This window comes from Dermacentor variabilis, chromosome 5 (genome assembly GCF_050947875.1).
Source record: "Dermacentor variabilis isolate Ectoservices chromosome 5, ASM5094787v1, whole genome shotgun sequence".
Taxonomy (NCBI): domain Eukaryota; kingdom Metazoa; phylum Arthropoda; class Arachnida; order Ixodida; family Ixodidae; genus Dermacentor; species Dermacentor variabilis.
The window spans coordinates 266,214-291,775 of NC_134572.1; the positions used below are offsets into that span (position 1 = coordinate 266,214).

Genomic DNA, 25,562 nt, shown 5'->3' on the forward strand with positions numbered 1-25,562 from the left:
ATGAGTATTGTCCTCTAAATTTCCTAACCTGGTCCCACATTCGTTTCGACGTTACCGTACTATTAAGTGAAGATATGTATTTTTGCCATGATGATTTTTCAGCATGTCTTCGAATGAAACGTGCTTTGGCTTTGGCTCGTTTGAAGTTTACCATGTTGCTATAGGTGGGGTACCTCCATAGGATTCCCCAGGCATTATTTTGCTCTTTTTTAGCGTCGGTACACTCCTTCGTCCACCAGGGGTTTAGCTTTTTGTGCACTGTACCCGATGACAGGGGTATCGCCTTTTCTGCCGCTGTGATTATGACTTCCGTGATTTTTTTATTAAGTTCATCAATATTAAGCTCTGGCGAAAAGACATTTTCCAGTTTCGCGTTCTCCATAAAAACCTGCCAGTCAGCGAGCTGTAATTTCCATCGGCGTGGTCTAGTTACTAAAGTTTGTGGTGATGGTAGGAGTTTGATGAGTGCGGGTAAGTGGTCGCTACCATATGACGTGTTGAGAGCTTCCCATTTAAAATCAGTAAAAAGAGAGGGCGAACAAAAAGCTAAATCTAAGCAACTAAATGTGCAGGAAGTTGGTGAGAAATAAGTTGGCGCACCTGAGTTTAAAAGACAGATATCATTTGATAGAATAAAATCTTCAACGATTTGTCCTCTTTGGTCAGTCTTGACACTGCCCAAAAGAGTACCATGAGCATTAAAATCTGCTACCAGGATGAATGGCTCCGGCAACTGATCTGTTAGCTTTTCTAAGTCTTTAATAGTAAAATGTATGTGGGGTGGAATATATAGTGAGCAAATGGTGATGGTTTTGTAGGATAGAATGGTGACAGCTACGGCTTCTAAAGATGTATTTAATTGGACATTTCGGGTGGGAATGCCACCCTGTACGACTATAGCCACTCCTCCCGACAAACGGCTGGAACATTCGCGGTCCCTTCGGACAACGGTGAAGCCTCTAAGGAATTGACTGTGTTTAGGGCCTAAGTTTGTTTCTTGTAGGCAAAATGCGATTGGCGAAAAGTTATTAATTATGTCTTTAATGTCACCTAAATTGCGAATCAGTCCTCTACAATTCCAATGCACGATAAAAGCCATAGTGGCAGAATTGAGAATGGTAATTTATATATATGTACTAAGTAACTGTAGGTGACATTTGTTAGTGGGAATGTACTATTGGAAGAACGGTAACCGTTCAAGTTACCGGTCCCTTTGTTCGCGTAGTTATTGTGAGCTTGTCTTTCTTAGTGCGCTCCAGGGAGCGCTGATGTTTTGGCGTCGATGACGCCGGAGTTTTGGTGTCGACATCCATAACCTTCTCCGAGGCGCTGGATGATCGAGAACCAGGCGCTGAGACGCGCGTCTCAGGCCTGGGAGTTCGATTTAGCCTGGGGCCCTGGGGAACCGGGGGTCTGCAGGCCCCGGTTCCCCAGGAGCAGCACTGGCTGCTGCCGCCAAGGGGACGGATGGAGTTACTACTGGGCCACTGACTGCGGTCCCTGTAGACTCCTGAAACCACTGCGGTGCTGTCCCCTGCCGCACCGCACTGGCGTAGGTTGTTTGAGGTAAGTGTGCTAGTTTCTTTCTAGCTTCATAAAAGGAAATCTTCTCTTTCACTGTAAGTGCAATTATCTCTTTCTCTTTCTTCCAGCAGGGGCAAGATCGTGAATATGCTGGATGATCTCCTTTGCAGTTTGTACAGTGTGGAGCAGCATTACAGTTTTCCGACTGATGGTCATTGGCACTACACTTTGCACATGTCGATTTACCTCTGCATGATTGCGATGCATGTCCGAATCTCTGGCACTTAAAACACCGCCTCGGGTTTGGGATATACGGTCTTACGTTGATCTTAAGATAGCCTGCATCAAGTGTAGTAGGTACAATACTGGTACCAAAGGTAAGCATAACGTGTTTGGTCGGGATTTGTTCGTCATTTCTTCGGAGGGTTATTCTTTGAACTTTGATTACATTTTGTTCTTGGAAACCTTCCAGGAGTTCTTCATCGCTTAGGTTTAAGAAATCTTCTGATATTACACCCCTGCTTGTGTATAGAGAACGGTGTGCTGAGATTGTTACTTTGGTGTTACCGACACTGGTGAGATCAGCGAGCTTTGCAACTTGGTCTTTGGTTTTGAGTTCAAGGAGGAGGTCCCCACTTGACATCTTTGAAGCTTAGTATTGCTTTCCGATTTTCTCTACTAGACATTTTGCTATTAGGAATGGCGATAGTTTTCTCATTGGCAGAGATCCTTCACTGTGGATCACATGGTAGTGTGGGAACGTTTCTGCGTTGGTTTTCAAAGTGAAATAGAAAATTGCTTCGGTGCGCCCTCTTTGGTTAGGACGATCTGCAAGGAGGGAGAATGCATTTGCCATGTATTCTTAGTATATTCAGCGGCGATGGTAGCCACCCACCACCGAGCCCAACAAGGGGACGCTACGAGGTTAGGAACATACCTGTATACGTCAGCAATACAACGCCGCTATAACCTAATATATGTACCCAAAGTTGGGTAGATACCTTGCTGCCTGGAAAATGAGAAGTAAACTGAAGTGAATAGAAAACAGGAAAGATTCAAAGTGAGAGAGAAAGACGAAGAGTGGAGGGGGGACAGGAAAAGGCAACTACCGATTTCCCCCGGGTGGGTCAGCCCAGGGGTGCCATCTACGTGAAGCCGAGGCCAAAGAGGTGTGTTGCCGCCGTCGGGGGGTCGTGTAGGTCCAAACACCCGGCATTGACTCAACCCCCAGGATTCTCTCTTCCCCGGACACGGCTAAGCCGCGCACGGCTACGCGCGGGAGGGTCCAACCCTCGTGTGCTCGGGTACGTGGTGTCGCAACACACCAAACGCCTGCTGACGCAGACGCCCCTGCGGGGTCAAGTCTTTGGTGTCCCCTTTCTTATGGATTAGGATTATGTTAGCGTTCTTCCAAGATTCCGGTACGTTCGAGGTCATGAGGCATTGTGTATATAGGGCGGCCAATCCTTCTAGGACAGTGTTCCCACCATCCTTCAACAAATCTGCTGTTACCTGATCCTCCCCAGCTGCCTGCCCCTTTTGCATAGCTCCTAAGGCTTTCTTTACTTCTTCTGGCGTTACCTGTGGGATTTTGAATTCCTCTAGGCTATTCTTTCTTCCACTATCGTCGTGGGTGCCACTGGTACTGTATAAATCTCTATGGAACACCTCAGCCACTTGAACTATCTCATCCATATTAGTAACGATATTGCTGGCTTTGTCTCTTAACGCACACATCTGATTCTTGCCTATTCCTAGTTTCTTCTTCACTGCTTTTAGGCTTCCTTCGTTCCTGAGAGCCTGTTCAATTCTATCCATATTATAGTTCCTTATGTCCGCTGTCTCACGCTTGCTGATTAACTTAGAAAGTTCTGCCAGTTCTATTCTAGCTGTAGGGTTAGAGGCTTTCATACATTGGCGTTTCTTGATCAGATCTTTCGTCTCCTGCGATAGCTTACTGGTTTCCTGTCTAACGGCGTTACCACCGACTTCTATTGCGCACTCCTTAATGATGCCCATAAGATTGTCGTTCATTGCTTCAACACTAAGGTCCTCTTCCTGAGTTAAAGCCGAATACCTGTTCTGTAGCTTGATCCGGAATTCCTCTAGTTTCCCTCTTACCGCTAACTCATTGATTGGCTTCTTGTGTACCAGTTTCTTCCGTTCCCTCCTCAAGTCAAGGCTAATTCGAGTTCTTACCATCCTATGGTCACTGCAGCGTACCTTGCCGAGCACGTCTAGATCTTGTATGATGATGATGATGTGTGGTGTTTTATGGCGCAAGGGCCAGGTTTGACCAAAGAGCGCCATGACAGGTGGTAATGTTGACGATGTATTCTGGATGACATGCACAATGAACTCATCATGGTAGTTGTGATATGGCTGTAAAAGGGCCTAAAAAACTTACGCTGTAAGTGGAGTGGAATATATAGGTGCTAAAATAATGACGGTGACTAGGATGTGATGTGGGCTATGGCAATGGGCTTTCGTTAAAAGATGATGCAATAAAACCATAGCACTGACACCAGAGTTTCAGGACAGCTCTTGAATGCAGGGCTGTTAGTCGTGTGCTTAAAAGTTGCCTGGCCAGATGATTTTCAGGGTGTCCGTTTCCGCTAAAAACTCTAAGACTGTTTGCAGATTAAAAAGCGGTTCATCGCTAAGAAAAAATGCAGGGTGAAGGGGTAAATTCTCGCGATATGCAGCAGGGAAATACTTTTTCCTCTCTGTCTCTATTCCAGGGCACTGAATTAGAGCATGGAGGACAGTGAGATTATTGCCGCACTTAACACAAGTTGGAGGATCGCCCCCAGTCAAGAGATGAGAGTGGGTGCCGTATGTGTGGCCTATCCTTAAACGGCAAAGAAGTACTTCCTTGTACCTTGCTATTTTCCCATTTATCCAGTTCCCCAGTTTTGGTTTTATTATGTGAAGCTTATTCATTGCTTGTTTATCCCATTTGCCTTGCCAATGATTCCGCAATTTACTGCGTAGAAAAGGCTTTAGGTCTGTGGCAGGGATGCGGATATTTGAATCTGCATCACTAAAAGTTACTGACCCAGCGCTTTCGTTAGCAGCTTCGTTGCCTTTTATACCTTTGTGACCAGGTACCCAGCATATCACAATCACTTGATTGCACATATATAGGGAGCACAACAGACTGTACAACTCACTAAATACTGAGTTTTTATATTTTCTTGGTCTAAGTAGGGCTCTGACTACACTTAATGAATCTGTAAATACAATAGCCCTAGCAAGTTTTGTAAGCCTTATGTTTTGAACAGCCGAGAGTATAGCGTAGGCTTCAGCTGTAAATATACTTGTGTGTGGATTTAGTGCTCCGGATACTGAAAATGAAGGTCCCAGAGCTGCGTAGGAAACACCTTTAGAGGACTTGGAAGCGTCTGTATAATATTCTATACAGGAGTACTTCTCCTGAAGTTCACGAAAATGGAATTGTATATGTGCTTCTTGTGCCCTCTTAGATATTTCTACGAAAGAGACGTCGCATTCAATGGTCTGCCATTCCCATGGTGGGAGCAGGCGAGTGGGTGCCATTAGGACATTCTCTGGGACTAAGACACCTGTTTCTTCTGCCAGTGTTGTCAAACGAAGGTTCAACGGAGATCTAATAGCTGGGCGGTTACGAAATAATCTGGCTGTAGACACATCATGAATAGATGAGTGACATGGATGCTGAACATCTGATTTAACCTTGAGGGCATAGGAAAACGTTAAATATGTCCTTTTGAGATGTAATGACCATTCATTACACTCCACATACAAGCTTTCTACGGGACTTGTCCTAAAAGCGCCTGTAGCCAGGCGTATACCCATGTGGTGATTGGGATCTAGCATCTTTAAAGCACTAGGCGCAGCAGAGCTATATACTATTGCTCCATAGTCGAGGCGGGACCGTATAAGGCTTTTGTAGAGGCTCAAAAGGCATCTCCGGTCACTTCCCCAAGATGTGCGGGATAAGAGCTTTAGTAAATTCATTGTCTTCAGACATCTCGCTCTCAGATATTTAAGGTGAGGGACAAATGTTAGTTTAGAGTCTAAGATGATTCCTAAAAATTTGTTCGTGGCTGACAGATAGCCGTTGTCCATTAAGATAGATAGCAGGGTCAGGTAATATACCTCTCTTTTTCGAAAATAGAAGGCATGTGCTTTTGTGGGGGTTTAACTTGAATCCACTCTCGTCAGCCCACTTAGATATTTTGTTTAGGCCAAGCTGTATATGTCGCTCACAGGTAGAAATGTTGCATGATTTAAATCCTATCTGTAGGTCATCCACATACACTGAATAAAACATTGTTCGCGGTATGACGCTACAGAGGGAATTCATTTTTACGATGAAGAGCGTGCAGCTCAGCACACCACCTTGTGGCACACCTGTTTCCTGCGTAAATTGACGAGACAGCACTTGACCAACCCTCACACGGAACGTACGATTAGAGAGGTAGCTTTGAATCAGATTCAAGAGATTGCCTCGGACACCCATACAAGCCAGATCCCTAAGAATTCCAAAACGCCAGGTTGTGTCGTATGCCTTTTCCATATCTAAAAATACGGCTAATAAAAACTGCTTGTGCACGAAGGCATCTCAGATATTCGCTTTCATGCGGACAAGGTGATCTGTCGTACATCTACCCTCCCTAAAACCCCACTGCAAGGAGTCTAGTATTTTCTTGCTCTCAAGATAATGAATTAGGCGTCTGTTTACCATTTTCTCAAAGAGTTTGCATAGGCAGCTTGTCAGGGCTATAGGCCTGTAGCTGCAGACCGAAGTTGGATCCTTGCCCTCTTTGAGAATAGGAATAACGACTGCTTGCTTCCAGGCAGATGGAATGTAACTGGCAGCGAATATGGAATTAAAGAGTGATAGTAGTGTTTTGTGTGTTTCAGCGTGTAGGTGTTCTATAATCTCATAAACTATTCGATCGCCTCCAGGAGCTGATTTATTGCAAGAGTTCAGTGCAACCTGAAATTCCACCATGTTAAATGGCCGGTTGTAAGGTTCATTTTTATTTCCTTTCCGGTTCAGAGGCTGTCGTTCCGCTTGTCGCTGGTATCTTAGAAATGTATCTGAGTAATGGGATGAGCTCGAGATGTACTGGAAATGTGCCCCTAGCGAATCAGCTTGGTCCTCAATAGTGTTTCCTTGTGTATTTACTAAAGGTAGAGGGTGAGTTTGGCGGCCTTTTATTTTGTTGACCCTATTCCAGGCTTTCCGTTCATCTGTATATGAATTGATGCTACTGATGTATTTTTGCCAACTTTCCCGTTTGGCCCGGCGGCGTGTTCTTCTACCTAGTGACTTTATTTTCTTGAATTTGATAAGATTCTCGGCGGTTGGAGATTCGCGAAGGTGACTCCAAGCCTTATTTTGATTTTTACGAGCTTCTTTGCGCTCTGCATTCCACCAGGGAACACGTCGCCTAGTGGGTGATCCATTTGATTCAGGGATACACTGTGACGCCGCATCAACAATAAATGCTGTCAGATATGCCATGGCGTCATCAATAGGAAGTGCAGAGATGTCTTCCCAGGTCATGCGGGTGAGTTCTTTATAACGCTTCCAGTCGGCTGACTCGACTATCCAGCGGGGGACGCATGGGGAACATTGATCATGTTTTGTTGATTTTATGAGAATTGGAAAATGGTCGCTCCCATATGGGTTTTTAAGTACGTTCCACTCTAGATACGGTACGAGTGTACCAGATGCAATGCTCAAATCGATCGATGAAAATGTTTTGTTTGCCACGCTATAGAATGTAGGCTCTTTATTATTTAGTAAGCATGCACCTGTAGTGAAGAGGAGGCTTTCTACTAGGTGTCCTCTGGCATCACAACGACAACCTCCCCAAAGGGTGTTGTGTGCATTGAAATCTCAGACGACAATATAAGGTTCGACCAGTTCATTAATAAAGCTTTGGAATTCTGTTTTTGAAAGATGGCAGTTCGAAGGGATGTATACTGAGGAAATCGTTACTAGTTTATTAAACAGTATCGCACGAACAGCAACTGCCTCTAGGGGTGTTAGGTCTGTGGCAGGGATGCGGATATTTGAATTGCTGGCAAGCAACACCCTTATCTACAATTATTGCCACACCGCCAGACGAGGCAAGAGCGTCGTTGCGGTTTTTTCGGTATATGGCATACTGCCGGAGAAAGTTCGTGTGTGAAGGATTAAGATGTGTTTCTTGGACGCACAGCATCTTTGGATTATACTTATTTAAGAGTTCCTTAATGTCATCTAGGTTGTGGAGTAAACCCCTGACATTCCATTGTATTATCTGCGTATCCATAATGTATGTGGTTTGTGCTGTGTGTCTAAGAAATATAGATTATATAAGCTCACGAGACCTTTTCAGGCCCCTTGATACGTGCTCTTTCTTTCTTCCCGGCGCACTCGAGGGAGCTGTGCCGTTCCTTGGGCGTCTGAGACGCCGGATTTGTGCTTGTATCCATCACCTCGTCTGAGGCGGTGGATACTGCCCGCGGAGCAGGCACTTTCGCGATAGTGGTGGGCCGATCTGTACGAGCAGTGGCCCTGGGTACAACAGGCCCGGAGGTCTGCTGGCCCTCATTTGCGGGCGATGGAACAGCGCTGGCTGTCCCAGTCAGGGGGGCGGTTGGCGTGACCGCCGTCACTCTCCGAGTGACTTGGGCGGGCGCCGAATGATGTGGCGCTGCCCCCCGGCGCGCCACATCGGTGTAGGAAGGACTGTTCTGATTGTTGGAAAAGAAACGCTTGCGTGCCTCTGGGAAAGTCAGATTTAGTTTCACTTTGAGTTCTATTATTTGTTTTTCCTTTTTCCATAAAGGGCAGGATCTTGAGTAAGCAGGGTGGTCTCCTTCACAGTTGGCACAGTGAGTTGCTGAACTGCAAACGTCAGAAGAGTGTTCGGTGGAGCTACACTTGGCACAAGTCGCACGCCCTCTGCAGGTTTGTGACCCGTGCCCAAAATGCTGACACTTAAAACATCGACGCGGGTTTGGAATGTATGGTCTGACACGTAGCTTGCAGTAACCGGTCTCGATTGATTCAGGAAGAATGCTGGTTTCAAAAGTTATGATAATGTGCCTAGTTGGTATTTCTTTGTCATCTCATCTTATTTTAATCCTTTGCACCTTGACAACGTTCTGTTCCTGCCACCCTTCTAGTAATTCACTTTCACTAAGTTCGAGAAGGTCATCTTCCGAGATGACCCCGAGCACTGTATTCATCGTCCTGTGTGGGCCTACTGAGACGGGAATGTCCCCGAACGCTACAAGTTTCGAGAGTCTGTCATACTGTGGCTCGTCGCGAACTTCGAGAAGAAGATCACCGCTTCCCATCTTTGTTACTTTATAACCTGGGCCTATTGCTTCTGTGAGGGATTTGGCTACAAGAAAAGGTGATATCATTCGGACTGTCTTAGTTTCCTGTTGACTGTGGACAACGTGGTACTTCGGAAATGACTGTTTTGGTTGCATAAAGAAGCTGAAATGTTCATCGGTGCGCCCCCTCTTCAGGGAGCGATCAGGTAGGGGGGGAAAAGCGTTTGCCATACAAAGTTTGGAAATTCGGCGGCGATGGTGGCCACCCACCACCGAGCCCAACAAGGGGACGCTACAAGGTCGGGAAAGTACCTGCAGACGCCAGCCATGCATTGCCGCTATAACCTAATATAAAATACCCAAGTTTGGATAATTACACCAGGTTAACCCTTGCCGCCCAGAATACGGAAGTGAGAAGAAGTGATAAGGAGACAGGAAAGAAGAAACAGCGAGAGAGAAAGCAAAAGATTGAAGAGGAGGACAGGAAAAGGCGACTGCCGATTTCCTCCAGGTGGGTCAGTCTGGAGGTGCCGTCTATGTGAAGCCGAGGCCGAAGAGGTGTGTTGCCTCCGCCGGGGGGCCTTAAAGGTCCAAACACCCAGCATCGGCTCAACCCCCAGGATCCCCTTTTCCCCAGACACGAAGCCGCGCACGGCTACACGCGGGAGGGGCCAACCCTCGTGTGCTCGGGTACGTGGTGTCGCAACACACCAAACGCCTGCTGACGCAGACGCCCCTGCGGGGAGATCTTGTATGATACCCAGGGTTCGCACAGAGTATGAAGTCGATTTCATTTCTAGTCTCACCATTTGGGCTCCTCCACGTCCACTTTCGGCTAACCCGCTTGCGGAAAAAGGTATTCATTATCCGCATATTATTCTGTTCTGCAAACTCTACTAATAACTCTCCTCTGCTATTCCTAGAGCCTATGCCATATTCCCCCACTGACTTGTCTCCAGCCTGCTTCTTGCCTACCCTGGCATTGAAGTCGCCCATCAGTATAGTGTATGTTGTTTTGACTTTACCCATCGCCGATCCCCCTCTTCATAAAAGCTTTCGACTTCCTGGTCATCATGACTGCATGTAGGGGCATAGACTTGTACTACCTTCAATTTGTACCTCTTATTAAGTTTCACAACAAGACCTGCCACCCTCTCGTTAATGCTATAGAATTCCTGTATGTTACCAGCTATTTCCTTATTAATCAGGAATCTGACTCCTAGTTCTCGTCTCTCCGCTAAGCCCTGGTAGCACAGTACGTGCCCGCTTTTTAGCACTGTATATGCTTCTTTTGTCCTCCTAACCTGACTGAGCCCTATTATATCCCATTTACTACCCTCTAATTCCTGCAATAACACTGCTAGACTCGCCTCACTAGATAACGTTCTAACGTTAAACGTTGCCAGGTTCAGATTCCAATGGCGGCCTGTCAGTACACTTTAGGTACACGTTAATAACACAAATGGGTGCAAAATGTTGAATTCTAAACTACACTGTGCCTCATCATATTGTGTCGTTAACACATAAAACTTCATAATTAAACGATTATAATGCCGTGGAATTAGTAAAAGAGTGCAACATATGCACAAGTACACAACACAATGTTGCGGTGGCTTCTGCGACTGTGTTCACATTCACGTGAGCTCTTCCAGTCCGCTCACGTCACTGTCACTCGCATCACTCTCGCTGCCTGAATCAAATCCAAGTGAAATTAGAAGCTGGTTGAGGCTTGAGTCAATGAAGCCATCACATTGCCAGAATTCCTCTTCGATTTTCTGAACATGAGCACATGCCTGAAGCCACTTGCGTGCAGTCACAAGATTGGTGCTTTCATGCAGCAATTTTTCAACGCCAGCAATGGTGAATGTGGTATTGTTAGCAGCTATATAACCTTTCACCTCGCTCCATATCAGTTCGATAGGATTGAACTTGCATTGATATGGAGGAAGCCTCACACTGTCGTGACCGGCAGCCTTAGCGACAACATCCACACGATAGGCAGAAAACATGTCTTTGTGTTGGTTCACTAGCTCAAATAACTTTGCCTTTAATTGGTCCTGGGGAAATGCGAGGTTCCCCATAAGCCAAGACACAATGTCACTTTTTCGTGTTGACGACATTGGAACTTTCTCGAGGCAAACACTACGGTAAGGGACATTGTTCATTATTATGACACTGTGTGGCTTCATGTTAGGCAAAACTGTTCAGTGAACCACTTCTCGAAGCGCAGCACATTCATTTCCTTGTGGTAGTCAGCAGTTCTTTTCGCTGCTTGGAAAACGAGGAATGCAGCATTTAAGAAGCCATCCTTGCTACCGGTATAACAGGATCAGCCTGCCACCTTTGCTGCTTGCATGGTGTGCAAAGCCCTGTTGTCAAACCTTGCCGAAAAGCATCTTCCCATGTGGCGACGTTCACGTACTCCCATACTTTCTCCTTTGTGTGGCCGGCATTGACCGAAGTTTCATCAAGGTAGCATATTGGTCTGCAAGAACAAACAAACAATAAAAATTTATTCAAGCATGTCATCAGCCATAAACACTGCATTTTCGCAAGATAGAGGAGCAATGACACAATCAGCACTGTTCAGCTAATATGATCAAATAATGCGCAGATGCCACTTTTTCGTGCTACCCAACAACCAAGGCATATCGTTTAATACATCATAATAACGCTGGCAAGGTGAGTGCCATGAGCGGCATTGCTAACGTCAAAATGCAATGATGCACAACGTGAGGCTGCAAAAAACAGAGGCGTTGGTAACTTCTACTTTATTGCACATTCAGCTGAAATATTGCATGCACAGAACTGGCAAGCAGGAATGTGTTTGTTTTGATCGCAAGCACCGAAGGTTGGATACTACCATGTCCTCACTGAAGAGTATTGGGCTGGATGTGACAGCATGTCCTCTACGATCCCATGTAACTGCAACCAAATGTGCATCGTGTCTGTTGTGTCACGAGAGCAATGTTTTCGTGATATAGGTTGCTGGGTGAATAAAGAAACTTACTTATTCATCTACACGCTACAAAATTAATAAAATGGACTCACTCTTGCACGTACCGTTTTCCAGTGCGAAGTTCTCAGATGGTACGCAGGTACTGCCATCGCTACATGACGACGTCATTTCTGTCGAGCGTAAAATTTCTGTTCTGTTTGCGAAAGGAAAAGCCAATATCATTAAGCAGCCTTTGCAGCATTCACACGCTCATTTTTTGTTCATGTCACTGTCACTGGCCACATCTTGAGCGAGTTTTGCAGCTGTCGGAATTTCATTTCGCAGGAAGTACTGATGCCCTTTTCTTTGTAGAGCTCCGAGAGAGAAGCTGTCACGAAGTTGCAGTCTTGCCATTCCGGTTTGCACAAGGGTATTTACCGCTATGAGGCGCAGGCGCTTGCGCTTCAGTGACTTCAAGGTGTCGCTGTTTACATCGAGCTTAATCTGGGAGACACTGCGTTTGCTAACACTGGTGAGCTCGCTGGCCTTTCGACATGTGGCACAACATAAAAGTTGTGCACCAGTTTCTTGGCCTGTACGAACAGCTTTTGGATTGAGAACTCGTGGTACGGCTGCAAAGCTGATGGACTCGTGAGGTACGGTGAACTTTCCTCCATAGCAACATCAACGAGCTGCAACCGGGCGACGTCATCTTCGTCTGAAGGTGACGGGAGCTACGGATGCCAGAAAACCATAAAACCTGAAAGAGCGTTAAACTAAATTCCTTCTACTCTGCAACATTTTTATTGATTAATTGATAAATAAATTGCACAAAAACACAGAGTCACTGGCAAATTTTCATTTAGCCTCAACAGTCTACAGATGTTTTCTGAGGGGGAAAAGATGTTGGGGCGCAGTAAAACACGTGCGTTTCGGCTATGTTGAATTGGCCGTGCTGCCACAGTAAGTTGTCGCCAGGTGTGGTCGACGTGTGCTGCAGGCAGCTGTTGTTGCACCACATCAACTCATCTATACTTTTTTATTGTTCCCACATGACTCTTGTGTTTGCTGTTGTGTCAAAAGAAAATCAATCATAGTTCAGGCAAAGTGGTTACGATGCATGTGGCTAATATGTGCTGAAAGGAATGGGGGTGGTTATAAATTGGGCCTGTTGGTATGGCCATTTCTAAAATGGTGATTGTAGTGCCGGTACATGGGGAAGAAGAAAGAATAGCTCAGAAAGAATAGCGCTGAGATTTCGATTAACATTCAGTTTTGACTAATATTTCTTCATCCCCATGTACGCGTGCTGCAATAAGCCTCTCAAAGAGGGTGTGATAAATTTTGTTCCAAGCGCTCCTCCACTCTGCTCTGCTTCAACATATTCTAAGGTATCCCATGCTAAAGCCTGGCACAAACAATATTTAGAACACAAATGACCTCTCAGATGTTCTAATCATTGCTGGCATTCTTGGCAGGAATTGTGTGTGAAACAGTGCAACTTGTGGCACGGCTAGCACAAAGCCCTTTTGCAGAAAAGTCCTTTGAGGTGTGAGGGTATAGCTAGATGCCCATGAATTTATAACTGAAGCAAAGATGTTTATCTGTGCTAAATACACATGCCAGCATCAGAGAGCATACAACTTCGCTTGACAAGTTGCAGCATTTGTTGTACAATATAAAACATTTTCTTCATTGCGGTATGTTGGCTTGCACGAATGAGATGCAAACAATTATTAGAGGTCAAGTATGCCAGAATACAAGCATTTGGCATTTACCGAACAGCAGTTGCTGTTGGTGGGAGGAGTGTAGAGGCAGAGATTTCAAATCGAAATTTCTGCTGTGAATGAATGTCGAGAGCGTAACTTTTTTTTTAAAGCATGTATAAGCATATTGGCACCGCTACTCTCAGTTACAATGATAAACTGAGAATGTGATGTCTTGGCCATGTCATGGCCTGTTTAAGGAACTTGGCAATGTTCAAAGAGTTCTTTCATTTACAGTATGATAAAACAAATTCCCTCAACTGTTCTAGAATTCAATTTTTATAAATTCTTATGTTCTGGGTGAGATTCAACAAGGATGCTGAGCAAACTCACATGGCTTTCTAATACAAATGAGCATGGCCACAAATATGTAATCAACCAGGTTGAAGGCCAAGCTGTCAGCAAAGATGGCATCCCATAGTATGAGCAATTCAGGTAGGATGAATTCACGTCCGAAAAGCAGACGAAGCCAACGTCTGCGATGCAAAAAAAAAAGTCAGAGTGAATTACACCAGAATTTAGCCAGCATAAATTCTAAATGTTAGAAATTAACGCACATTCCAAACACATGGAGTGGGATCTCCATGTTCTCCAGGTGTGTGTAGATGGCAAAGTCATGTGCCTTCAGCATGGACTGGTTGATCCTGCAGAGCTTCACTCCCAGGCCATTGTGCAAACCAAGTGTGCTGGTCTTGGCGAACGGCATGAAGCTGAACTGGTCAATCTGGTAGAAAGAAAAGAGTCAAATGCTGATTCTGGGTTTATAAGGAAAGCAGCAGAGAAGGTGCACATCTGAGAAACATGGTCAAGGCTTGAAGCATAGAGGAAAAGACAATGAAGTAGAAGAATCGCACAAGCGGGAATGACTGTAGCTGGAAGGAAGTGAAGTTGGCCCCAAAGGTTGCATGGCAGCACTGAATGTTCTATGAAAGCTTTTCTTGAGACTCACGAACACCGATTGCTTATTGTTGGCAATGGGACAAAGGATTACTGCAAGTTTCTGACTTGTATGGTTTCTTCTGATAGGTACACGACCATGGAGTTCCCTTGTGTGTGCTCACATACCACAGTTCCCAGGCACGTACCCAAGGGGGGCCTAGGAGGGTCCGCCCCCCCCCCCTCGGAAATTAAGCGGCAGAACCCCCATCCCCCCTCCCTCGCCACCACTCCTCACACACATTCCTAAAGCGCCGCCAAAGCAATCTTGAGAGTTGACAGCTAATCGCCTGTCAACATTTTGCACCCTTTTTCACTCCTTCTGGATGGCAATAGTTATCAGCATCTCCTGGGGTGTGAAGGCCAGTTTTCTCATCGATTTGGTGCCCGTACGATCAACTTGAGTTGCGTTAAGTTGTCACCATCTATTCAACGGTTACGCGCATCGCTGTTGCTTTGTTAGTTCAACCTTCTTTGTTTAGACTGATCCAGGAACCAGGAAAGGCATTCGATTCATAGTCAGCTGGTCTGCTCGTGAAACGAGCTCCAGCTGGAGAAAACGCCAGTTCCGTTTAACTTTTCCTTTTGCCTCATTATTTCCTTGAGTGATGGCTTGCCGCGACACTGGCAGATCCTCGGAACCATATATCCACGATATGGGTTAGATAAGGTGGAAAATAAAATAATGCAAAACAGTGTCCATCATCAGCCCAGGGTGTCTACCAAGTTGACACTTCCAAATTCCCTGAGTTTTCCAGGTTTTCCCTGAGTGCCTTTGTGAAATTCCCTGAGTGATGCAGAACTATGTTTTATGTCAAGATGGACTGAAACCACATCGCCCGATGCTGTCACTCTCTAGTAAGCATACGAAAAAAAAAGAAACGACTTAGTTCAATTTGAATACTAAGGAGAAGTGTATATGTTATTCAAAAAGAGAATAGAAGGGAGGGGTTAGTAAAATGCAGAGCATAAAGTGGAGATGCATACAGAAGCGAATATTTTTGAATAGGAGCTATTTCTATCAACTGATAGCAAGCTGAGTGGTATGAGGCCCGAACGTTGTCACAATTGAGATTCTCAACAACTCGTAAGTCAACCTCAACTGTCCTGACATACTCTCAGCCCGGGCACGACGCCTCAGTGTTGTGTTTCACTGCTTTAAAGAGTTTATTTTGGTTTGGATGAGGGACACCTGCATCTCGGCATCAGCCAACACTTTGTTTTTTGAGCTCAGCAGACCTACGAAGCGGCGAAGAGGCAAGACCTCGATGTTTCATCGCGGGAGGCCTAGGCCCAGCCTACATAACTGCTGGTTCTTATTAAAGTTCACTCTCTCTCTATCTCTCAACTCCTTCAAAACGGCGGCAGCACGCTTCCTTTCCCGTTCATTCCTCAATGCGTAGGTCCTTTTTGTTCTTGTCCTCCTACCGCTACTCGATCGCCCCACAGACCACTTGAAGCCCCTTCTTGGTCAGTTGCACAGTCCACGTCCGATTTTTCGAACTCCCTAGGGGCCGCAAAAACGTCAGAAAAATCGGCCAGATGGAAAAAATAGATGCATGTCATTTACTGCCCTTAAGGGCTCAAACCGCCACAGGCACATTCGAAAACGCTGTGAAGGCCTGCCGGTACACGTATTAGGCATATTGGTGCTCGTACTGTGACAGGAAATACCGGGTGCATGCGTGTATAATTAAGCAATACATACTGTGTCCAATGGCAATAGCCCCTTCCCGCGCTTGTTGTGCTTCACTGCAGTACTTTTGCATAAGCTTCACCAAGGAACATTTGTGTACGGAGGCAAAGCTAACTTTCGGTAACCGGTATTATGCAACGCACCATGCTTTCCAAGCTTCTAAGCCAATCGCGAGGGCCACAAAGGCGGAGTCCGTGCCATTGCTAACAGCAGTGACTTCTTTCAATAAAAAACACGGCATCCAACGGCAAGAAGCTTCATAGCGAACGTCGAAGCATCTAGGCCTAGCCTTGCCGCCGTGGTGGCTACGGCTGCCAGCGGATCTGCGTGCGAGAGCGCCGGTTCGAGGCGGCAAGGTAATCAAAATGGCAGAGGTGGCGGCTTTGATTAATGCCGTTTCGGACCTGCGGTCACGGCAAAACCTCTGGGAAATCGGACGGCGAAGAGTTCTTAAGTTTGAAATTTCAGGCGTTCTGGTACATTGACTCTACGGGGTACGTGGTGGTGCCGCGAAGCCGTCCAAATTATCGAGAATCCGGAAAGTCGGTCGTTGACTGTACATTGGCAACTCCTCCAGCCGACGACAGGGCGTCAAAGACGATTCATTACGATTCCTGTCTGTTACTCGAGCCAGCATTACCTTGACTTTCGACCCTTTCAATAAAATTACAGCTAATTTTCCCTGATATAAGCACAAATTCCCTGAGTTTTCCCTGAGTTTTTCCAGACTACTCAAAATCCCTGAGAATTCCCGGTTTTCCCGGTTGGTAGACACCCTGCAAACCCTGCAATAACTGTTAAACCCATAAGCAATATGACTGTCACCAGTTACATCGTCTGGCTTTTCCCTAATTTTGCACTTTTCGTGCAAATTGGCAACTAGAAACAAGAGTCTCAAGGAGTCCAGAAATTAAGCAATCTACTAAGGGAGAGAGCCACAGAAATGCCCAAAGAGGTAGGATAAGTGAAAATTAACAAATTTAACCATTGTTTTTGAAAATATTTATGGATCAACATCTTTTTATTTAAAAGAAAAAATAGAGAAGACGCCGCCGGAAGTGGAGAATGATTCTGTGTGTTTTGAATGCCGCTTCTGCAATTATCAGTTGAGCTGCCCGACATAGCCACTTCACTGCTGTGCTAATGTGGTTGTTTTTCTAACCTTCTGCTGTGGGCGCAGTAATATCTAGAACCGTAGCGTCCAGTGCTCTATGCGGTTGTACAGGACCGGCGGCCACACATCGTTATGCAACTTCCCAAATAACAATATGAGTTGGTTTTGGCACTTGGCAGAGCAGTAAACGAGGGATTGAAAAGAACTGTGATTGTTCTGCAAATGTATATTTCTCTATAATTTTTCTAGATCTAATTTAAGTAGTGCTACTAGAAATCTATTTTACACTCTCGCCTGTTTACTTGTTATTGGTTGTGTTCTTCATGTGCTTCATTTCTGCGCGAGCCCATTTTATGTGTTTCCTTGTTTGCAAAGTAAAGGACTCAAAGTAAAGTATCTCACAGGCGTACCTGTGAGATACACCCTTTAACGTGACAGCGTTAAGGGCCCTGCACCGCAGAAAATCTGACCTCAGTGTTGGCGTCGAGCGTCGTATGTTGCTTTGGCAAAAGAACGTAGAACCAAGTTTCAAACCACGCATGCCCAACCACTCATCTACCGCCAAAGTTGTTCATACCTTGCCTTTCATTCTTTACAAGGTTATTCCTCAGAATTTACTAGTAGAGGTATTAGTAAAGGTACCTCCCCCCCCCCCCTCATATGCATAGACAAGTTACCTTTAGTTTGCAAAGGAAATTGACCCGCAGAGGGTTAAAGAAAATGGAATTTTAACACCCTGAAGTAACACACAAGCTAGGAGAGATGCCTGTAATGAGTGAGTCGAGGGTGTTATGGTGGGAGGGTGGGTTTAAGTTGGGACTGTTGTAAAATGCGGTGACGAAACACTGCAGAAGAGCAGCAGCTCTGAACACCCTCAAGTGGCCAACAAAGAAGACGATGTTGGTGGGCTACCACAAGAGTTGTCAGACTAGGACGAAAGAATGTCACCCAATCAGGGGTTGGCACGAAACCAGGGGTACATGGGACCAGCAGAGCGAAGAGGACAGAGTCGAACGCAGAGAGAAGACATCGCTCAGAGACTGAGGGCTCGAAGATCACTGGTGTAGAGGTGCAGGTCTCAGGCCTGGGGGTGACCAAAGGCCTTGAGCAACACTGGTGAGAGGCGTTTCGGCAGAACTGCGAGCCAAGGGATCAGCATGGGTACCACTGAGCTGTAGTGATCGCACTTGGATGGCCTTGGAATCTGACGGCCTTCAACCCCGAGAGTCTTGCACTTAGACTTCGGCCTTGGACTCGAACATCTAGGGTTGGCTCCACCGTGCATCCGCATCCCTCATCTACCACTGCCTGCCACGCGGCTACTGCCATCAATGCAGGTGCCATTGCTGTCAACATACCGGCACCTGAGCAACTAAGACTTCTGATAACACTTTTTTTTCCTCTAGTTCTAGATTGAGAGGGATATGAACTTCTCGTGTGAACTAATGGGGCTAGCTGTACTTGTTTTCTGTGCTTTGTGTGTGCTGTTTGGCATACTTTTGCTTTCTTTGTTGTTGTTTGTTGTAATGAACATTCAGTTTGTTTTGGGAAAAATCCTTCTTGATTTAAGGCTCTGCCTCAGTTTAACAACTCACAATCGAGAAACTTGTCATGACAAGGCCATAGCCAGGAAGCTCCCAGTGCACCACCTGAGGTTCTTTAATCCACAACACAATGTCTCTCTGCATCCCACCACAATTAAAATGTGGCCAGTAGTATATGGCCTGTAGTCAAACCCACAAACTTGTGCTTAGCAGCCAAATGCCACCGCCACTTTAGCAGGCTACGATTAAACCATGCATTTCTGCCGAGAAACTTTGTAAGCCTTTGAGGTAGCCCCTTGGCTCTTACCTTTACATAATTCTCATTCCACGAGTACCAAGATTCGACTGCATCCATCACTTGGTTAAACAAAAAGCTGAAAAGAAATGCAGTCACACAGTAGATGTCACTTGGATTCACTAAATCAAATAACAGTATCAATGCTACTAAATTCACTCAATATTTAACCACACAACTTTGTGACATTTTTTATCCACTGACACTAAATCTTTGACATAACAGTTCTGCGGAAACCCACAAGATGGAGAGAAGTAATTAATAAAGGTAAAATGAGACATCCGCCCAATAGTGGCAATTGCCACAGAGGAAAACCATATGGGTTCCTCGAAAGAAAAGCCTCACAGTTGAAGAAAAATTCGTCCTGGTCCGGGACTCGAACCCGGGACCACCGCCTCTCTGAGGCAGCCGCTCTACCATCTGAGCTAACCAGGCGGCTAGCAGATGGCAGGGCGAAGTCGTATTTATCGACAACTTGAAGCAAAGGCAAGAGTTTCATGTAATAGTTCTGCGCAAACCCGCAAAGTGGAGGGAAGTAATTAATAAAGAGAAAATGAGATGTCGGCCCAATTGTAGCAATTGCTGCAAAGGAAACCCATACGGGCTCCTCAAAAGAAAAGCCTCACAGTTGAAGAAAAATCTTCTCTTCACCTACCAACAGAGGAGTTGGTAGGTGAAGAGTGCAGACACTCAATGACTACTCGATGCAATAGGCACCAAGACTGCTCATTGGTGATGTTAGTGAAGGCAGACACAGGGAAAATACAGTTGGCGGTGCTACAGTCAGCATCACCAGCGTCATCGACTGGGTAGCAAGACAGGCAATCAGCATTATTGTGGAGATGGCCAGATTTGTAGATGACAGAATACGAATATTCTTGTAGGCATAACGCCAAGGAACCAAGTCATCTGGTAGGATCTTTCCACGCACAACCAGCAGAGCGCGTGATGGTCTGTGATGACTGAAAAAGGTTGGCCACAGAAGTACGAGTGTAACTTCACAACCGCCCAAACTAGGGCCAGACACTCACGCTCAGTGATGGAATAGTTGTGCTCGGAGGTTGAGAGGAGGCTGCTGGCGTAAGCGATAACACGGTCGTTGCTACACTAGCATTGCACTAGTACTGCGCCGATTTCGTGGCTGCTGACATTGGTCTGGTCTTCAGTAGGTGCAGAAGAATCAAAAAGGGCCACAACGGGCGGTGTTGTGAGAAAGTCAATTAGATGCGAGAACGCAGAGGCCTCGTTATCGCCTCAATTGGAAGGGGCATCTTTCTTCAAAAGCTCGATTAGTGGTCGTGCTATGGCCGCGAAATATTTTATGAAGCAGCGGAAATACGAGCAAAGGCCGATGAAACTGCACAAATCCTTCACACACTTCAGAACAGGAAAGTGCTTAACAGCATGGATTTTGCTTGGGTTCTGTTGCACTCGGCATCAACGAGATGTCCAAGCAAGGTAATATGGTGACAGCAAATCGGCATTTTGGTGTGTTGGGTTGCAGACCGGCTCAACGAAAAACGTCCAGGACTGCTAAGAGATGCTCAAGGTGTGTCGCGAATGTTGGGGAGAATACTGCAGCATTGTCCAAGTAGCAGAGGCATGTGGACCATGTAGACCAAAGAAAGCAGTCCATCATGCACTGAAAAATGGCCACAGCCTTACACAGACTGAGTGGCATCACTTTGAATTGATGAATACCATCAGGTGTTACAAAGGCGGTCTTATCGTGGTCTTAAATTTTCCACAGCAACCTGCCAGTAGCCAGAGCGAAAGTCAATAGGAAAGAAATAGAGAGCACTGTGGAGGAAGTCAAGGATGTCATCAATGCGAGGTAGGGGATACACATCCTTCCTTTTTTAACTCTGGTAACTCTTTCGTTACCGCGAAAAAATGACCCATTTTTATAGGTCTCGAAAATAGATTATTTACCACTGCAAATAACATTCCAGCACACACTGCAGCATAGCATATTGTGTATAATGAAATGCACTTTCCAGAAACATATGTTTCCAAACAAAACAAATTAGGTAAAGCATAAAAATTCAAGAAAACACAATTTTTACTGCCAGTTGATAAAAACAACAATAAAAACCATGATATCTACAAAAACATTATTATCAAAGGAAATTCAGAATATGCATTTCAAAGATAAATAACTCAGGAATAGTGTATGAAAAAATAAATGCTCAGTACACCGCCATCCTTCGGATACAAAAAAGAAACCAAGACTAGTTGATTGCTCATGCCATGCGGTGAAGCAGTTCCTGGATATTGTGGAGCATAGGCGCACTCCGCACCTTTCCCATGAAACGTCTGGTTTCTGTTGAACTTTGTGGTCCTTGCAACACATTTTGCAGTTCCGCCTCTTCGGCATCTTCTGAGGATGCTCCGATGAGAAGTCCAAGGAATACTCCACTAGTTGGTCTAGATTCATGCATCTCTTCCAGGACCGATCGCTCTCAGCGTAGCAGGGCAACTACAAAATTATGCATCCAAGCATATCTGTTTGCATTTTTGCATATTGTCCTGACCACCTCTGCCCAGAAAAAGAGTAGAAAGAAATCCCACACCATTGTAAACTGTCTTGCACTGATCCGTAGTGTTAGACCAAGATGTGCTACGGGCGGCCTTCTTGAGGTGAATGGAAGTTCTTTTGCTGCCGATGGCAGCACATCATAACCAAGCGAAGTATGCACCCTGAGGATAATCAGTAGAGCTCTCAGATCGTGCAAAAAGATCGGCAGATAGGCATCCACAGGGAAGGAGACCGCTCAAGCTTGTAAACTTGCCAGTGAAGAGCTGTGGATGTCCCATGCTGACTCAAAACATTGTGCCGTTAGAGCTTGAATCTGCTTTGTTGTCATCTTCGGAATCATAACTCGAGTCCTTATCACTAGATTGAAGTGCGGGTGTAGCATAGTTTTGAGCAGGACGCTTTTCTCGCGACGCAGCTGTGCGGGACGACGCCATGGGAGCGACTTTCAATAACTGCACAGTGACACCGGCAGCACCCTTTGCCTGGAGAGAAGCGAAACTGAAACTCTTGTAAACTGATTGAAAATGCCAGGTCCACATGTTGAACATGCAGCAGACCTAGAACGACTCGGACTCCAAGCCAAAGCTCGCTAGTGAACAGCTGGCGTGATTTTCGGTTAATTATTACCGCTCAGCACTGTCGGACGGCAAAGCCAGCAATATAATTTAATTCTTGACTTGCTAGGAATCATTTGATTACAAAATTTTAATGCTAGTGCAGTGTAATCGTGAGCGACATGCTTTCTTCTCGAGCATGGCAGAAGGTGACAGCCAGGCCGCTTTTCGCTACAACATGCGCATATTACTTTGCAAAAAGGTCCGTCAAACATTAGAACATCGCCGCAGCGCGAGAATTTAAACTGATTCTGAAAGTTCAGTGCCTGTACTAGCTACAGGATGGATAAGAAACGGCTTCAACATGTCGAAATCGGCGATCTAAAGCATCGTTCACTGGTGATCGACTTGAATAGGCATGGTAACGAAAGTTAAGGTGCCGATAATTCACGCAAAATGGCCAGGAGCCATCTTTTGTTTAAGACAACAGATGACACTCATGGACTACACAAGAGTTCAATAATGTTCTTGGCAAGCATGTTGCGAACTTCTGCGTGAATACAGTAGGCTCGCCATGATCGGCTCTTAAAGGGATCCGGGAAATAAAATGTATCATGTGAAAATCTTACAATACAAAGCAAGCTCTAACAAATATGAGAATAGGCATGCCTACTCTGTGACAAACTCAATATCAAAGATTCGTGTGCTGCCGAGTGATGCTGCTCCGCATAACACGTCATGAGCAGCAGCATTACTAGACGCCACACGAACCGCAGCTAACGCACTTTACTCAGCAAAGTTTAAACGGCTCCTCAGTGTGCACTAACTTTCTTCTTTTCAATGTCTGTAAAAAGGTTCTGGAACTTAAAAAGTCACAGCGTCGCCCAAAAGGCGAAACATCAATTGCGATGGCAAATTAATAAAAAGATAAGTTATGGGGTTTTACGTGCCAAAACCACAATGTGATTATGAGGCATGCCGTAGTGCGAGACTCCAGAAATTTGGACCACCTGAGATTCTTTAATGTGCACCTAATTCTAAGTACATGGGTGTTTTCACATTTCGCCCCCATCGAAATGCGGCCACTGTGGCCAGGATTTGATTTCGTGACTTCATGTTTAGCCACCCAACACCACAGCAACTAAGCAACCACGGCATGCACTTATCCTCCAATGTAGCTGGGGCTTAACACGTTCGTGTGTCATCGGAATGTGGTTTAAGCTAGTACACTGGAACGTAAAGCTACAAGTTTTAGAAATACCAGTACAAGCCCACTTCCACAATCATATTATCGAATTTCAGATGAAAATGTGATCAGAATAACCGCATGAAAATACATTGCTCCTGTGGGAAGTTTGACTGGAAATGAAAAAGAAACATATTATCCTGAAAAACATATGCAGAATCATATTAATGATATTTCACTGTAACTTGAAGCTCAGGCGGTTACACTCGATGTGGGTGGCGATGAATAGGAGGGGCATCACTGGTACTTATGTGATGTCTAACAGCTGTAGTTTGGGCCAAAGGATGACCGTTTAAGAGAAAAATATCGCTGTATGAGAACAGAATGCGATAGAGCTCATGAGCATGCTTGGACAGCAAGTTGTGCGCAATCATTTTCTGTAAGTCGGCAATGGCACAAGTTGCAGACTGCAATGGTAGAGTAGGGTCAGCTGAACTGTCGTCTATTGCAATAGATGCTATTGAATGATCCTCGAATGAGCAAAGCTGGGCCAGAGACATCATGCGTGGCAGCACTTGAGTCGTCAAGCCAAAATTGACCACTGGCACGCAGACGCAATTCACCATAACAGATAAAACTGTATGAGGTACTGTGATACCATGTGTAAAAAGAACATATTGCATGGTAGCTGGGATGTAGTGACCGTTGGGCAAGCACCTGGTGGAGATGACACAAAGTAAATGTAAGTCAGTGCCGAAGGTGGCAAGTGAACAAAGTCCATGGAACTGAGGCAACTGGGGGGGGGGGGGGGAGTTCAGTGGGATCCAGAACAGGCAGGTCAATGCTGTGTCTCATTAATGAACAGTCTATGAGAGCAGAATGTGCGGAGAGGAAGTCCAGGCTGAGAATGATGTCGTGGGGACAGTGAGCGATGACGATGAAGAGAACGATAGTGTAGCGATCGGTGAAAGAGATTCGGGTGGTACGCATACCAATTACAGATGCTGCTCTGCCATCGGCGACACGGACAACAGGCGTCATGGCATGTGTTATTATTTTCTTCAGGCAGTTATGAAGGTCAGCACTCATGACAGATAAATGCGCCCCAGTTTCTGTAAAAGCAGATACAGGAACGCCATCAATTTGCAGTTCAAGAAGGTTCATTTGAGTGGGAAAGGTCAGTAGAGGATTTGGCGGTGTAGGGAGCAATGCAGCATCACCTCGAGGTGCTGCATCATCTAGCTTTCCTGCTGGGAGCGTCTTTAAGGAGTCGGGAAATATGAGCGATGGGGCTAGGGCAAGTGAGATTGTCGGTGTTGGGGCGAAGGCAACCGTGAATAGGGGCAGTTTGGCGCAGTAAATTCAGTGGTAACATTATTAGACCAAGCGGTACGGGACAAGAGGGGCTGCTTGGGAGAGAGTAGCCAGTATAGGTGATCTGGGGTGGGGAACTCCAGCGAGTGAGACAGTGGTGGTGTTGGAATGGGGAAAGGTGCCCGATTCGGCGGCAGTGACAAAAAAAAAAATGGCCTTGTCCTCAGAAGTGCGCCATTCAGACGTGTTGCGGAAACATGGTGAGACAGGGTGGGTTTGAAAAATCCAGGGGGTCGTTTGTGACACAACATTTGCTCAGTCTATTGATCCCAACATCACTCTGAGTCAGCACGCGGATCGTCAACCTCCTTAAGCAATTTCATACTTCTTTTGATCAACACAACAACAATGTTTAGGATGTACCACCACAGTCATTCATCACATTGACACGAACAGCCATTCACCAGTACACCAGCATCCATACCATGTGTCCACGACGGAGCGCCGTGTCAAGACAAACATAAAGGAGACATGCTCCAATGCGGTGTGATACAGCTTTTGCATAGTCCCTGGGCCTCTCCAGTAGTGCTGGTCAAAAAGAAAGATGGTACAATTAGTTTTTGTGTGGACTATCAATGACTTAACGAGATAACCTGGAAGGACGGTTATCCTCTCCTTTGTATCGACGACGCACTAGACTGCCTCCTAGGCACTGAATTCATTGGCATTCATCGTGCCCAACGACTTATATGAATTTAAAGTGATGCCCTTTGGACTGTGTAATACGCCTGCCACATTTGAAAGAACGATGGATAACATCCTCTGGTGCC

The 25,562-nt window shown here is 45.7% G+C and overlaps 1 protein-coding gene across 1 annotated transcript in view; it reads right to left on the minus strand.

Moving 5' to 3' along the window:
- The window catches only part of LOC142582166 (TBC1 domain family member 5-like), a 134,234-nt gene that overhangs the window by 44,967 nt on the left and 63,705 nt on the right, over positions 1 to 25,562 (minus strand). The window contains exons 10-12 of the mRNA XM_075691560.1: positions 19,152 to 19,218; positions 14,112 to 14,278; positions 13,888 to 14,030 (exon numbers count right to left, since the gene is read on the minus strand). Coding sequence (XP_075547675.1) covers positions 13,888 to 14,030; positions 14,112 to 14,278; positions 19,152 to 19,218 — 377 coding nt within the window. The remainder of the gene's footprint in view (positions 1 to 13,887; positions 14,031 to 14,111; positions 14,279 to 19,151; positions 19,219 to 25,562) is intronic.